The 14,845-nt window shown below is 41.7% G+C and overlaps 1 protein-coding gene across 6 annotated transcripts in view; it reads right to left on the bottom strand.

The window, feature by feature from the left end:
• Positions 1–14,845, bottom strand: part of LOC105482142 (kinesin family member 13B) — a 195,156-nt gene that overhangs the window by 70,535 nt on the left and 109,776 nt on the right. For all 6 annotated transcript variants that reach the window (XM_071068441.1, XM_071068440.1, XM_071068443.1 and 3 more), the window contains exons 15-21: positions 14,475–14,561; positions 12,736–12,926; positions 11,535–11,745; positions 10,528–10,690; positions 5,940–6,086; positions 4,121–4,270; positions 3,719–3,847 (exon numbers count right to left, since the gene is read on the bottom strand). In XM_071068441.1, the coding sequence (XP_070924542.1) occupies positions 3,719–3,847; positions 4,121–4,270; positions 5,940–6,086; positions 10,528–10,690; positions 11,535–11,745; positions 12,736–12,926; positions 14,475–14,561 (1,078 nt within the window). The remainder of the gene's footprint in view (positions 1–3,718; positions 3,848–4,120; positions 4,271–5,939; positions 6,087–10,527; positions 10,691–11,534; positions 11,746–12,735; positions 12,927–14,474; positions 14,562–14,845) is intronic.

The following is a 14,845-nucleotide window of genomic DNA, read 5'->3' as shown; positions in this document are numbered from 1 at the left end:
GCGCCGGTGGCTCACTCCTGTAATCCCAGCACTTTGGGAGGCCGAGGCAGGTGGATCACCTGAGGTTGGGAGTTCGAGACCAGTCTGACCAACATGGAGAAACCCCATCTCTACTAAAAATACAAAAAATTAGTTGGATGTGGTAGCACATGCCTGTAATCCCAGCTACTCGGGAGACTGAGGCAGGAGAATCGCTTGAATCCAGGAGGCGGAGGTTGCAGTGAGCTGAGATCACGCCACTGCACTCTAGCCTGGGCAACAAGAGTGAAATTCCATCTCACAAAAAAAAAAAATCTTGCCCACTTATTAGCTTGTGTGCTGGCTCAAATAACTCAAATTCTTACTTTTCTTAGGCTTAGTTTTCTCCTAGGTGAAATGGGAATATCAGTAGCTAACTTACTCGACAGGGTTAAGACTGACCACACCAATGGAATGAAATAAAAGAGACCTGTAACTTTTTTTTTTTTTTTTTTTTTTTTTTGAGACAGTCTTGCTCTGTCACCCAGGCTGGAGTGCAGCAGCGCAATCTCGGCTCACTGCAAGCTCCGCCTCCTGGGTTCACATCATTCTTCTGCCTCAGCCTCTCGAGTAGCTGGGACTACAGGCGCCCACCACCACGCCCGGCTAATTTTTTTGTATTTTTAGTAGAGACAGGGTTTCACCGTGTTAGCCAGGATAGTCTCGATCTCCTGACCTTGTGATCCACCTGCCTCGGCCTTCCAAAGTGCTGGGATTACAGGCATGAGCCACCACGCCCAGCCCTGTAACAGGTATTGAGTAGATACATGTTCAATACATACCTCTTTGTGAGTAAATGCCATCTGAAAGCCTTTTTTTCCGTTCAAAATTAATCACAATTTTAATGTTAAAATAGACAAGAAACAAGATTTAATACGCTGAACTCTCGTCTACAGGCAACCTCTCAGGAATGCGACTGCCAGGAATGAAGACTATTAGCCATAAGAAATGAACACAGGCTGTTTGGGTTTTGTGGGGTTTTTAAAAAAATTTTTGCACACAAAAACTAAAACCACCACAAGGTGTCAGAATACTACAGACTTCAACTTGCAGCTGTTCAAGACAGAGGACAAATGTCTGCAGGGATTGATGCTTGTGCCCAGGTTTTAAACATACAAACTTTACTTCATATCAGTGAAAACATGAAGATGTTAATATGTGCATATAGCCTTGTTACAAAAAAACAAATCCAGACTTCTTTGGGGGCTAATTATACTCATCACCCATGATATCTTAACTGTCTCCAGGCTGGTTTCTTTTGTTTTTCTACCACCGTTTTATTTATTGTCATACAGCTTATTTGTCCTCGTCCTTTTTACATAAAAGGCTATTACATGCCAGTATATGGTCTCTAAAAACCACTTCCCACTGAAAGGAATCAGGTTCCTTGGAGAAATGGCTGATTCCAGGTCTGGGACAGGAAATACACAAGATGAGATCAGAATATTCATCACACCAGAAAACAAGAAAGCTATCCCAGTCCAGGAAGGTTAAAGTTATGACAACAGGACTCAAGGGCCAACTGAAGTGCCTCCCACTGGCCAAAGACGGGAACATTTGTGTTTAAATACAGGTAGTGAATGCAACAGATAGACACACACCAAATATGGTTAAGTCCAAGAGTTCATAATCATGCTGTTAAGACTAAGGACAAAAAAACCCCACTGGTCACATTTTGGAAAACCAATTTATTATTTTAAAAATTAGGCTGGATATGGCGGCTCACACCTGTAATCCTAGCACTTCGAGAGGCCGAGGCAGGTGGATCACTTGAGGCCAGGAGTTCAAGACCAGCCTGGCCAAGATAGCAAAACCCTGTCTCTACTAAAAATACAAAAATTAGCTGGGCATGGTGGCACAACTACTCAGAAGGCTGAGGCGAGAGAACTGCCTGAACCTGGGAGGTGGAGGTTGCAGTGAGCTGAGATCACACCACCATACTCCAGCCTAGGTGACAGAGTGAGACTCTGTCTTAAAAATAAAATAAACAAAATTTGTAAATAAAGGGAGAGATGGAGCATTTATCCTTCCTTTTCTATATAAATTATCTCTGTAAAGCAAAACAGTTGATAATAGGAAGATTTTCTCTGGAGAAAAACGAAATGACAATAGAATTATAGCACCATTCTTTTGTAACTCCTAACAAAATAATGCATCTAGGTAATAATCATCAGTGGCTGATCATCCCCAAAAGACAAACAACCAGACAAGACGTGGCCCCTGATGGAAAAACACAGGCCACCACCCACAAAGTACCTTGGCTGCCTTCCTCCCTCCCTCACGTAACACGTGTATACCTAACTACCAATTTTCAGCAAAGCATCTTAACATGCTAAGTAACACCAATCAGCAGAATCCAGACTATAGGAAACTACAGGTCAACAACCCAGTTTCTACAATAAATTGCAGGTTTGGTGAGAGAGGCAAAAAGAGAAAGCGAGCAAGTCAGACAGCACGAGCATACCAGGGCCTAAAGATTCAAACAGACCCAAGAGACGTACCAACCAAGACAATTAAGGAAACTGACAATTTTATGATATTAAGAAATTATTAATTTTTGACAAATTACTAATTTTGACAACTATGGTTATATTGGTTTAAGGACTCATCTTTTGGAGACACACACTGAACTATTTACAGATAAGATACGATGCTGGGGTGCCTGGGGTGCTAAGAGAGGGGGCAGCACAGAAGTGACTGCGTGTATGAATGAAACAAGCTTGACCACAGGTGATAATTGTGGAGTGAAGGTGAATGGGGATCAGTAACACATTTCTCACTATTTTTGTATATGTTTGATATCTTCCATTAAAAAACATGGTATTTTAACTTCATTTTAGGAAGTCCATATTACTCAGAATGTACAACTTTTTTTCCGTAATAAGGATACATTTCCCAAGTGAGAAGTGTCCTTGTATGTTATTTTACTTTAATAGCAGAAGGTGATATTTGAGAGTTGCATTTACTAGTCCATCACCTTTAAAATGGGCCATTGTGGGGTCATCAACCCTATGTCTCCATCTCTGATCATCATATGACTCAAAGAAGCTGCTCTGAAATCAAGTACAATATAATAAAAATGAACCATTCAGTGAATTAAGATTCCTCCCCCTCCTAGTGAAGTAACTGAAACACCAGAAGCCCTCTCAACATATGCGAAGCCTTACAGAAAGCACCCTGACTCCAACAGCTCCAGCTTCATGCTACCTTGTGGCTAACACGTAACTTACTCCCTTCAACATCAGCTTCAATTCTAAAAACGTTTACTGGGAAAGAGGACTGGTTCTAGGATGAGCTATGAATTAAGAGTCAGGTTTAGGCTTCCTTTGCCTCACCTCACCTCCTTCTCACTTGTACACAGCACCTACGCCCCCTGCTGACTTCCTGCCCCCCAGCACCTTCTTTTTATAACTGGTTCCTGTGGGGATTCTCAGCCACCAGCAGGTCTGGCCCACTAGCAGGTGTTTGGAAATGAAGGAGGGGATTTTGCATTTTCCTGAGTGGGGGAGGCTCAGCTCTACTTCCAAAATTTGAAAAGGAACATGATACTTACATCTAAAGACCTGAAGTTCTCAAAATCAGCCCCACTTGAACTATTAGGTTGGTGCAAAAGTAACTGTGATTTTTGCCATTAAAAGTAATGGCAAAAATTGCAATGACTTTTATATCAATGTAATACTAGGATGAAGCTGGGACTTACCATGCACACCAGTTTGTTCTCCTGGGTCTCCTTCTCAAAGGAGACCTCTGTTGCCTCGTCCCCTCCCGCGATCCTTTCCCCGACATCACCACTGATGCGCATCACCTCCACATGCAGCCGGCCTGCCACCTGCAGCAATGGGGGAAGGCAGAAACATTTCTCCAGATTTGGTTCATGCTCCCTTAAGACGACCTCTCTTCTCTTTTAGAGTCAAGGTGTCAGGTTAATGGGGATTTAGAGGCCTAGTCTCTGACAGTTACTCTGCCCTCAGAGTCCTTGGAAACACAAGGTATTAATAAGACACATTACTGACAAAAAATAGCAACAATGTCCCATCACCACCCTCTTGTTTCTTAAACTGTTCTCTACAGGAAACAAGGCATGAAAAGAAAACCAACCAACCTCTCCTTTCTGGTTGATGATGGGGACAGCGTATTGTAACTTCACATCATAGAAAAGGGACTCGAGGAAGACATTGGCCACCCCAATCAGACTGTGATTTTCCTGCTCATCATAGAATGGATCAGCACGTTTGAAGTACGATCGTATGACCTGTAAAGAGATTGAGAACATACAACTTCAGAATAACCACTTACAATAAATGCATTCCACCTACTGCTTTTTGATGCACTCTAGGTCATTAAACTTAACTTTCATCATCCTGACTCTTGTATTTTTTAGAGTAAAACACTCTAAAGTTTTTGCCGAAGCACAGCACTCTATTACTCCCACACACAGTCTTCCTCATTCCCATTCACAGTGGAGGTCACTCCCATTCACAATGGAGGTCAGCATCCTCCACCCATGACAGAGCGATCCCAGTAACAGGTCATTACTTTTAGCAGTTATTCTACTTTACATGGAAATCCTGCCACAAAATAAACAATACATGTTGACCAGAAAAAGAAGTAGAGTGTGCTAAACTACACTTCACCTTTCTTTTGGGGAAGACAGTAATTCTTATCTGCTCTGCTTGTTCCTAGCAAGTCATCAGATACAACTCTGCTAATGAAAGGTGAGCCCTCACGCCTATAATCCCAGCACTTTGGGAGGCCGAGGTAGGTGGATCACCTGAGGTCAAGAGTTCGAGACCTGCCTACCCAACATGGTGAAACCCTGTTTCTACTAAAAATACAAAAATTAGCCAGGTGCAGCGGCGTGTGCCTGTAATCCCAGCTACTCGGGAGGCTGAGGCAGGAAAATCACTTGAACCCAGGAGGCAGCAGATGCAGTGAGCTGAGATTGTGCCATTACACTCCAGCCTGAGCGACAGAGCAAGACTCCATCTCAAAAAAAAAAAAAAAAAAATACTGAGACAAGGAGCATGTCTTTCTCTAATTTGAAAATACATCGAGGATGAATTATGGGAAAAAAATGGCTACACTAACACAGAAATTAAAATTAAAAAAAAAAAAAGAAAGGAAAGCCCTTATGGAAGTGACTCTTTTGTATTTACTATTGTTGTTTTATTTCTAAGTTGAAATAGGAGAGGGGGACCAAAGAGACAAACATGTTTTAAGCAAAAACGTCACCTAAGAAACATTTTTATTGATGACAATCTGGAAATATCATTTTTACAAAACAAAAGGCAAAGGAAGTAAACAACTCTATGCGGAAACAGGCCTAACAGTAATGAAAATATGTTCAGACATACGTAATATGCATTTCTATTTTAAATACATATGAGTACACGGCTGATCTAAGTAAGAAAACCTGCAAGTGGAGGACAGAGTACCAATGTATATAGATCTACGGCATCTATGTTATGATCAAAACTTCTTCAAAAATGTTCCTTGTAAATATTAAGATACCACTGATGTTCAACTTACAAAACATATACTGTAGGTTTATTATCTGCAAGGTTAAACGGGTTGAGCAATGGGAGGAGAGACAAATAATGAGGCCTGGCCTCTGTCCTAAAGAGTTTCCCAGAGAGCACAGGAGACAGACACCCGCACACCAACAGAAGTCAGAATGGAAAGTGGAGAATTCTGCTAGAAATCTAAAAGACAGAAATGAGAAGAAAAAAGAAGATACCAGAAAGAGAGATTATTAAAATTGTTAATTTGCTAAACAATTTAGGGGATTAAAATAAACCTTACTCCAGAAATAGGATTATAATTTTGGAAAAAGAACAATTTTTCCCTGATATGGGTAGGCTCATTCCAGCTTGGCTCCTTCCATAATCACCAATTAAGTGATTTTCTCTTAAATAACTTACTGGGTTATCTTCTTCACACTCTTTCCACTCCTGATAAAGGTCTCTCATATCCAACAGCCTGTTGTCCAGTTTTTCCAAAGACCAAATCTGCTTCCCTTTTCCTTTTCTTCTCACCTGGATTGCAGGCTCACTAAGAAGAGAGCCTCGCTGCAGAGAGAGTAAGAATGACCGTGAGAAACACACAGGCAGCAGGGGAAGTCAAAGCTGAAAATTCCACCCCCATCAGTCAAATGTCATTACACAAAACTCAAATGGCAATCACCCTTTAATCTGTGGATTACAAAGTTTCCCAAAAGTCTTACAAGCTATGACGTAATACCTTCATACCCAAGTACAATCAAAATCTATTTATAAACTTGAGTTTAAGTATAAACTTACATTAAAAAAATTTTTGGGGGGGGTTGCTGGGCGTGGTGGTTCACGCCTATAATCCCAGCACTTTGGGAGGCCAAGGCAAGTGGATAACTTGAGGTCAGGAGTTCAAGACCAGCCTGGCCAACATGGTGAAACCCCTCTCTACTAAAAATACAAAAATTAGCCAGGTGTGGTGACATGTGCCTGTAATGCCAGCTACTTGGGAGGCTGAGGCACAAGAATAGCTTGAATACAGGAGGCAGAGGCTGCAGTGAGCTGAAGTCTCGCCACTGCACTCCAGCCTAGATGACAGAGTGAGGCTCTCAAAAATAAATATATACGTGGCTCAAGCCTGTAATCCCAGCACTTTGGGAGGCCGAGATGGGCGGATCACGAGGTCAGGAGATCGAGACCATCCTGGCTAACACGGTGAAACCCCGTCTCTACTAAGAAATACAAAAAATAGCCGGGCGAGGTGGCAGCGCCTGTAGTCCCAGCTACTCGGGAGGCTGAGGCCGGAGAATGGCGTGAACCCGGGAGGCGGAGCTTGCAGTGAGCTGAGATCCGGCCACTGCACTCCAGCCTGGGCTACAGAGCAAGACTCCGTCTCAAAAATAAATAAATAAATAAATAAATACATACATACATACATACATATGTATGTATGTATGTATGCGTGTGTGTGTGTAAAGAGACAGCATCTCACTCTGTCACCCAGGCTGGAGTGCAGTGGCACATCACAGCTCACTGCAGCCTCGAACTCCTGGGCTCCAGTGATACTCCTGCATCAGCCTCCCAAGTAGTTAGAACCACGGGTGCATCCCAATAAACCCAGCTAATTTTGTTTGTTTTGCACAGAGACAGGGTCTTGCTATATGGCCAAGGCTGGTCTGGAATTCCTGGCCTCAAGTGATCCTCCTGACTCAGCCTCCCAAAGCAAAGGGATTACAGGCATGAGCCACCACATTTAAATTTTGACTGTAGTTGGAAATGATTTTAAGTTTAAAACCCAAAAGACCACATTTAACAGCAAGTTGAAATAAAAGTGTTTTATTCAGGCCACCATATGACCACAATGTATCAATGGGAGAGAGGGAAAGTTTGCTGCGGTGTACAGGGAAGAAACGTCCCTTTACCTCTCAGAAGGTGAATTTTGTTTTATTGTAATGGATGGCATCTTCATAGAGTATAAAACATGAAACACTTAAAAGAGTAAACTGAAAAGTCCCCAGTTTACCCATGTGGAAACAATAAATGATACCAGTTTCCAAATATGCAGTTCGGGTTTCTTATTAAGATCATACAGAACTAGATGGAGGCAGTGATCACACCACATTGTTACTGTGCCAAATGCCACTGAGTTGTTCACTTCAAAATAGTAATGTTTGGCCGGGTGCGGTGGCTCACGCCTGTAATCCCAGCACTACGGGAAGCCAAGGCAGGCAGATCACAAGGTCAGGAGTTTGAGGCCAGCCTGGCCAACATGGTGAAACCCCATCTCTACTAAAAATACAAAAATTAGCCAGGCATGCTGGTGGGTGCCTGTAGTCCCAGCTACTCTGGAGGCTGAGGCAGAAGAATTGCTTGAACCCAAGAGGAAGAGGTTGCAGTGAGCTGAGATCGCGCCATTGCACTCCAGCCTGGGCGACAGAGTGAGACTCCATCTCAAAAAAAATAATAATAATAAAATAAAATAGTAATGTTCTGGTATGCAAATATCACCCCCCTCCAAAAAAAGGTACGCTCTGAAGTTTTTCCAGCTTATAAGAGCAATGTGGATTTTTTTCAGAGCAGAAGAACTTGAGCAATGTATTTTTAACATAGAAAAAAATTTAGAACCTTTAAAAACCACAAAGTTAAAAAAAAAAAAAAAAAGCCCTTATACATTTCCCCAAGGGAGACTTATCTACTGGTTAGCTAATCAATCTAGGTTTACTGGCTTAATTTTTCAATTGTTCCACTTAAAACTTAAGGGAACTTTGAAATACAGGGAAAAATTTAAGGAAACATATTGATGTTTCATTAACATCTTGCCTACAATCATTTTCTAAGAAACAAAATTTAAATAATAAAACAAACATTTGAGAATTCTTACAGTCAAAATGTGTTTTTCTTTTTTTTTAATTGAGACAGAGTCTCTTTCTGTCACCCAGGCTAGGGTGCGTGGCCCAATCTCGGCTCACTGCAAACTCCACCTGGGTTCAAGCGATTCTCCGGTCTCAGCCTCCTGAGCAGCTGGGATTACAGGTGCCTGCCACCATGCCTGGCTGATTTTTGTATTTTTAGTAGAGATGAGGTTTCATCATATTGGCCAGGCTGGTCTCTAACTTCTGACCTCAGGTGATACACCCACCTTGTCCTCCCAAAGTGCTGGGATTACAGGCATGAGCCACCATGCCCAGCCATCCTACAGTCAAAATTAAAGGCCCTCCTACCTTATATTCAGTCAGCCAGTGAATAAATCCAAAAATCCCATCTGTGACCTTTGTAGGTAGCGGCTTTCCTGGGGGAGAATGCTGGACCTGGGACTAAATAGCAATGGGCAATACGGTGCAACTACCATAACTTAGCCCTCTTGCAAAATTGGAAATAAGAAAAAAATTTGCCAGAGGAGAGAGTGTTCACAGAATGGATGGGACATTAAACAAGTTTTCAAATACCGAAAAATAGTCTGCTGCATTAAAGACTACAGATTCAGCCTAACTAAACTAAGGAGAGATGTCAGGTGACATGAGTTACTTCTGGGTGTTGACATGGCTACCCCAAAGCAGAGTCACACCTTTCAACAAACCCCAAAATAGGTTAGAGAAAAGGGCTGCAGTCATGTTTAACAGGGAAAAATTTTTCAGATTTCTGCTTTTTTCAACTCGTATACTGTAAAATGAAAGAGGATCTTGTACTTCTCAGCCTTCAAGAAGAAACTAGGCCCTGAACCTTCTCCTTGTGACTGGCCTTCCTCTTTGGTTTTTGGTGAGTCCTACTGTACCCAGACTTTGCCCTTACAAATACTAGTAAGTTCTAATTAAGTAAAATTTTTCAAAATACACACAGAGTATACAAAAACAATGATCTGTAATGATCACATCATACTGACAATACCTTTCTTAAAATACTAAGAATCATATTTGCCAAATATCTAACCCTGTACAAAATGCTGACCTCAATGCTGTGATGTCATAGGGAAAGAAAGATGTAATCCTTGCTATCAAATTAGAATATCTGCCTGTAATCCCAGCACTTTCGGAGGCCAAGGCAGGTGGATCACTTGAGGTCAGGAGTTTGAGACCAGCCTGGCCAACACAGCAAGACCTCATCTCTACTAAAACTACAAAAATTAGTCCGGTGTGGTGGCACACACCTGTAATCTCAGATACTCAGGAGGCTGAGGCAGGAGAATCGCTTGAACCCAGGAGGTGGAGGTTGCAGTGACCCAGGATCACACCATTGCATTCCAGCCTGGGTGACAGAGCCAGACTCCATCTCAAACAAACAAATGAACAAACAAAATAGAATATCCAAGATGGATCGATTAAAGCTTTTCTGTATTGACTACTGTAGGATAAACAGAACGCACGGACCTACAAAAAAATTCATCTGAATAGAAAATTCTACCTAATCCATCAGAAATTATGTATGAATGTGATCAAGAGCTAGAAAAGAACCTCAAAAAAAAAAAAAAAGAAGAAGGAAAAAAAACCCAACTGAATGGCAAAGATAGAAGACTGTGATGGGACTTCCCCCTACATTTTATTAAACTTGTTATACCAAAAAAAGTATGATCCTGAATATATACATGACACCATGACACAACTAATGAACAGTTTCACAGAGTAAGCTATTCAAAGTAGAAAATAACATAAGCAAAATGAACACCTAAATTGTGGGAAAGGGGGTGTAGAGTGGTAGCATAAGGAAGAAAAAAAAGACATTTGGGGAAGATGAATCAGAGAAGACTTCTAAGAAAGAATTTAAACAGATTTGAAGGGAGAAAGTTGAGTGAAATGAACTGTCAGGGCCAGGTGAGATGGAGAGAATATTCCCCTAGCGGATAAAACATATATACACTCAAAGGCAGAGAACGGAAAGGAAGTCAATTCTACCCAAAAGCAAGGAGGACAAAGGATCTGACTTGGGGCAGGCACAGATAGGGATCTGAAGCTTAAATAACACCAGGAAACATCAGGCAATCTTATCCAATGAGATCTTTGTTTTTTTCAAGGAATGGCAACCTCACCTTCCTGTTGGCATCCAGGCTGGAGGCTGGAATCTGTAGGGTAACTTTGTATTCTGTTCTTTTATCCAGCTCCTCAGCAATGTAATTAGCTTCTCTCACCAATAGATTGGCCTTAACAATTTGTTCCCTCAGCCTCATCAGGCTGTTATTCAACGTTGCTTCTCTTAAAAAAATAAAGAAGGGGCAGAGGTAGGGAAGAGATTAACACAAAGTAGCTAGTCAGAAAATCATACAGTGGCAGTAAATCATTGCCAAAATGTGAATTGAGCTTTTCCATGGTGGTCTGCACGCAGGGACTGTGTTGCTGACACTGACCCATGCACACACTTGAACCTGAACTACACGATAGGCACTGGCGCACAGCCACACAGCAGGCTGGCTGTAGATAAGGGCAGTGCCCGTGTATGCAGATCACCAGGGGATCTTCATCAACTCAAGATTTTCTCAGCAGGTCTGAGGTGGAGGCCTGAAATCCTACATTTCTATCAATCTCCAGGTGAAAGGGAAGCTGCCTGCCTGCAGACCAAACTTTAAATAATATGAGGTTAGTGAAGTAGTCTGCAACCATGGGATGACGCATTTCAATACAACGCTGATTATCCCGTACAGAGATGACACTTGCAATCTGCACCTCATCAGCACCATGCTTTAACTACCTGAGCTAATCAGTCCAGATAATCAACTTTGTTTTTCTAAAAATCATCTACCCAAGCTTCAGAACCTGAAGCATAATACAATGATAAAGTGTACTCTATATCCAAATCCAAAAGCCATACCAACTGAAAATGGAGCAGCACCTAACATCAACAGTTTTAAATAATGCAATATAAATGGGCAATTTCCCTTTTTAAAAAAAAATGCAAAGTGGTTCTTGGCTGTAACACTTATCTTTTAACATAATTCTTTTGTAAGCACCATCTCAATGTTTCCATTTGACACTTGCCCTAGGTGCGCTAGAGGTGGCGAGGCTGAGCTATACGTGTAACAAGCCTCTCTGTGCCGCCTACCTCTCCTCAGCCCACTGTCTCAAGCGCTGCTGAGCGCTGGGCGAGTGGAAAGAAAACCTGTCCATGCTCCGGCAGTTCTGCTTCTCAGGAGACAGCCTTCTCCGGAGCTGCTCCAATTCGTGCTCATACATAAGCCTCTGGCGCTCCAGTGCGGATCGTTTTTCTTCTTCATGCTGTTGTTCTAGGCTGTTTAATATGGACTGCATTGGATCTAAACACATTTTTAAAAAAGATAAATGATTGCGAGTTACAACATAACAACTTCAAATGTGGTTCTATATGATGTTGTTTGTCATCTTAACTATACCACCTAATACTTTAAAGACAATTTGGCATAAACTTAGCTTTCCTGACTTTCAATCACTCAGGTTGTTATCTATTCTCAGACATATCCTCAACCATCTTCCCTGCAGAAAAGGCAGGTCTATTATATGTTCTACACATAACCTAAGACATGGCGAATCCTCCAGAAATACAATCACAAGCCAGTGGCAGGCAAGTCTCTAAAGCAGAGAGATTTGGCCGGGTGCAGTGGCTCATATCGGTAATCCCAGCATTTTGGGAGGCCGAGGTGGGCGGATCACCTGAGGTCATCAGTTTGAGACCAGCCTGGTCAACATGGCGAAATCTTGTCTCTATTGAAAATACAAGTTAGCCAGGCATGGTGGTGTGCAAGCCTGTCATCCCAGCTACTCAGGAGGCTGAGGCAGGAGAATAGAATCACTTGAGCCCAGGAAGTGGAGACTGCAGGGAGCTGAGATCGTGCCACTGCACTCTAGCCTGGGCAACAGAGCGAGACTCTGTCTCAAAAAATTAAAATAAAATAAACCAGAGAGATTCTATCCATGAGAACAAAGTGATCTGACTGTATATTAAGGCAGAACATTTTGATATAAATTAAAGCCAAAGACACAAAATACAGAGAATAGCAACATAAAGATTTTCCTTTTTAACATTTAAAAAGGCCTCAATCATAAACATTTTTAACACTCTATCATCTTTTTTTTTCCAAGAGAGAAGGTCTTGCTACATTGCCCAGGCTGAAGAGCAGTGGTTATTCATGGGCACAACCTCAGCTCACTGCAGCCTGGAAATCCTGGACTCAAGTGATCTTCCCACCTCAGCCTACCGAGTAGGTGGGACTGTAGGCAACAGTCTACCAACTGGAACCAGTGCTTAACAGCACGCCTGACTTGCTCACCATTGCTGCCCAGGGCCTTCATGGTGACCTCCATCTGTGCATATTCGTAATTAAAGTTAATTTCACTGGACACCTCGCTGGAGGAGTCTCCGTCTACATCCAGCTGCTCAGAACTGTTTTCATTCTTCATGGAGGGATCATGGTCCTCATTCTCTCGTTCTGCTTTCTTTTTCTTTTTAGGCAAATTGAGTCTTGGGGGGAAAAAAAGAGTATTATTTTCTGAAGTTAAGACAGGTACTTATTTATGTCATTCATTAAGTAATGGCATCTGCTAGAAGCCAAGTAGATACCATGTAAGTACAAGGCAATTACTGTACTCAGGAAGTTGATAATCTAGTCATAGAAATAAGACACTCAAGTGCCAGCAAAAACTTACAACAGAAAGTGTGACACTCGTCCACACACCTGTGACAAACTCAGAGTTAAAGGAAAGCTGAGGACGATTTCAGAGCAAGGTGATAAAGGAAAGTGCAACAGGAGGAAATCATTTGAACTGAGTCTTCACGGATACAGAGAAAGCAGGGTAGAGGGAAAGCGTGGGAAAAGATGTGAAAATGGAAACATTCACATTCCCTGGAGAAATGAGTAAAACAACGGGATATTCAAAATTTGTACAGCACACTAGAGCTAAAGCTGGAAAGATCAGCTTCATCCAAACAATGAGAGTTTTGAACACAAAGCAAAGCAGTTTACACGTCATTTAATTTAGGAAGGAAAAAAATACTCCATGCTCTTTGTGCCCATCTACCCTTTTCTCAGTAACCAAAGTATCACTGGCCCATGGCAAACGCTCTCTATTAGCTACAGAAAAGTCAGTCTGACATCTGGAGCACGATGAACAGTGACAGTAACAAGAGACCAGGATGTTCACTTTTTACAATCTCCAGCCTGCCTGCCTTGTCAACGCAACATCAATTTTGTTTGGGAAACCGCATGTACAGCCCCAGGCGAGATACAGTCTTTTGCAGCCCCCTTTGCAACTAGGAAGCAATTTCTAGCAAAGGAGACAGAAGGAGATAGCTGAGGACTCTGGGAAGACTTCTCTGTTTTTTCGGATGAACAGGAGAGTCAGGGCTAGCACAGCTTACGGTTCTCCTTTTTCTTCCTGTACCTGAATGCTGTTTTGACGGCAGTGCAGCATGGCCAACTTCAGGCCATAGAGAGACGCCAAGACAGTGACCAGACTTTAGCCATGACTTTATTTGAGAGGCTTAGCCAACACTAACAACCATGTTCCTTTAGATTTCTGGTTCTGTCAGGGAAATAAATGATCTGTCTAACCCATTACAGTAAAACTGGCCATGACTTAGAGCTGAAAAGAATTTCTAAAAGAAATACCAACCTTATTTTATAGATAAGGAAACTAAAACCAAAACCATGTTTCCATAAAAAAAAAATTAAAAAGATAAACATGTCAGGAAAACTATTAATGTTTATTAATAAATTCTTATACCACACAGCAAAGGAATCACCTTCCAGTGGGAAATAAAAGGGAAAAACTGTGTAGATGAACTCAGTATTTTTCCACGGTGTATTGTTTATATGTCTCTAGGGTTCAGACCATATACAGTGAATGAACACACACACACACACATATATATAATATATATGCAGCAAATATGTATGTACACACACAATAACATAATTGTTTTAGAGACAGAAAATACATATTAAAGAGTAAACCTATTTCAGAGCACAATCTTCAATAATCTCCTTAAGGGACACGAATGACATCATACCTGAAGAAATGGTTGTTTCCCCATAATATCCTGTCCCCATGGTGTAACTGTATTGGACTGGAGACAGATGACCCATTTACAAATGTTCTGTAAGGAGAAGAGATCAAACGTGAACGAGGAGTGCAGTATCATGTCTTCTGCTTTAAATTCCCAGTAACATAGAGATATAGTTACTAGGGAAAACAACAATTCCCCCAAATACAACCTGTTCTTGGTGAATTTTAATATTTACATTCACTCCTTTGCTGATTCACCTAAAATGTTGATGGTACAAAGCACAGGCACATCTCATTTTACTGCGCTTTGCTTTATTGTGTTTTGCAGATATCACATTTTTTACAAATTGAAGGTCTGTAGCTATCCTGTGTTAA

Source organism: Macaca nemestrina, chromosome 8 (genome assembly GCF_043159975.1).
Source record: "Macaca nemestrina isolate mMacNem1 chromosome 8, mMacNem.hap1, whole genome shotgun sequence".
Taxonomy (NCBI): Eukaryota; Metazoa; Chordata; class Mammalia; order Primates; family Cercopithecidae; genus Macaca; species Macaca nemestrina.
Note: the sequence above shows the minus strand (reverse complement) of the source record. Positions and strands in the feature narration are given on the sequence as shown.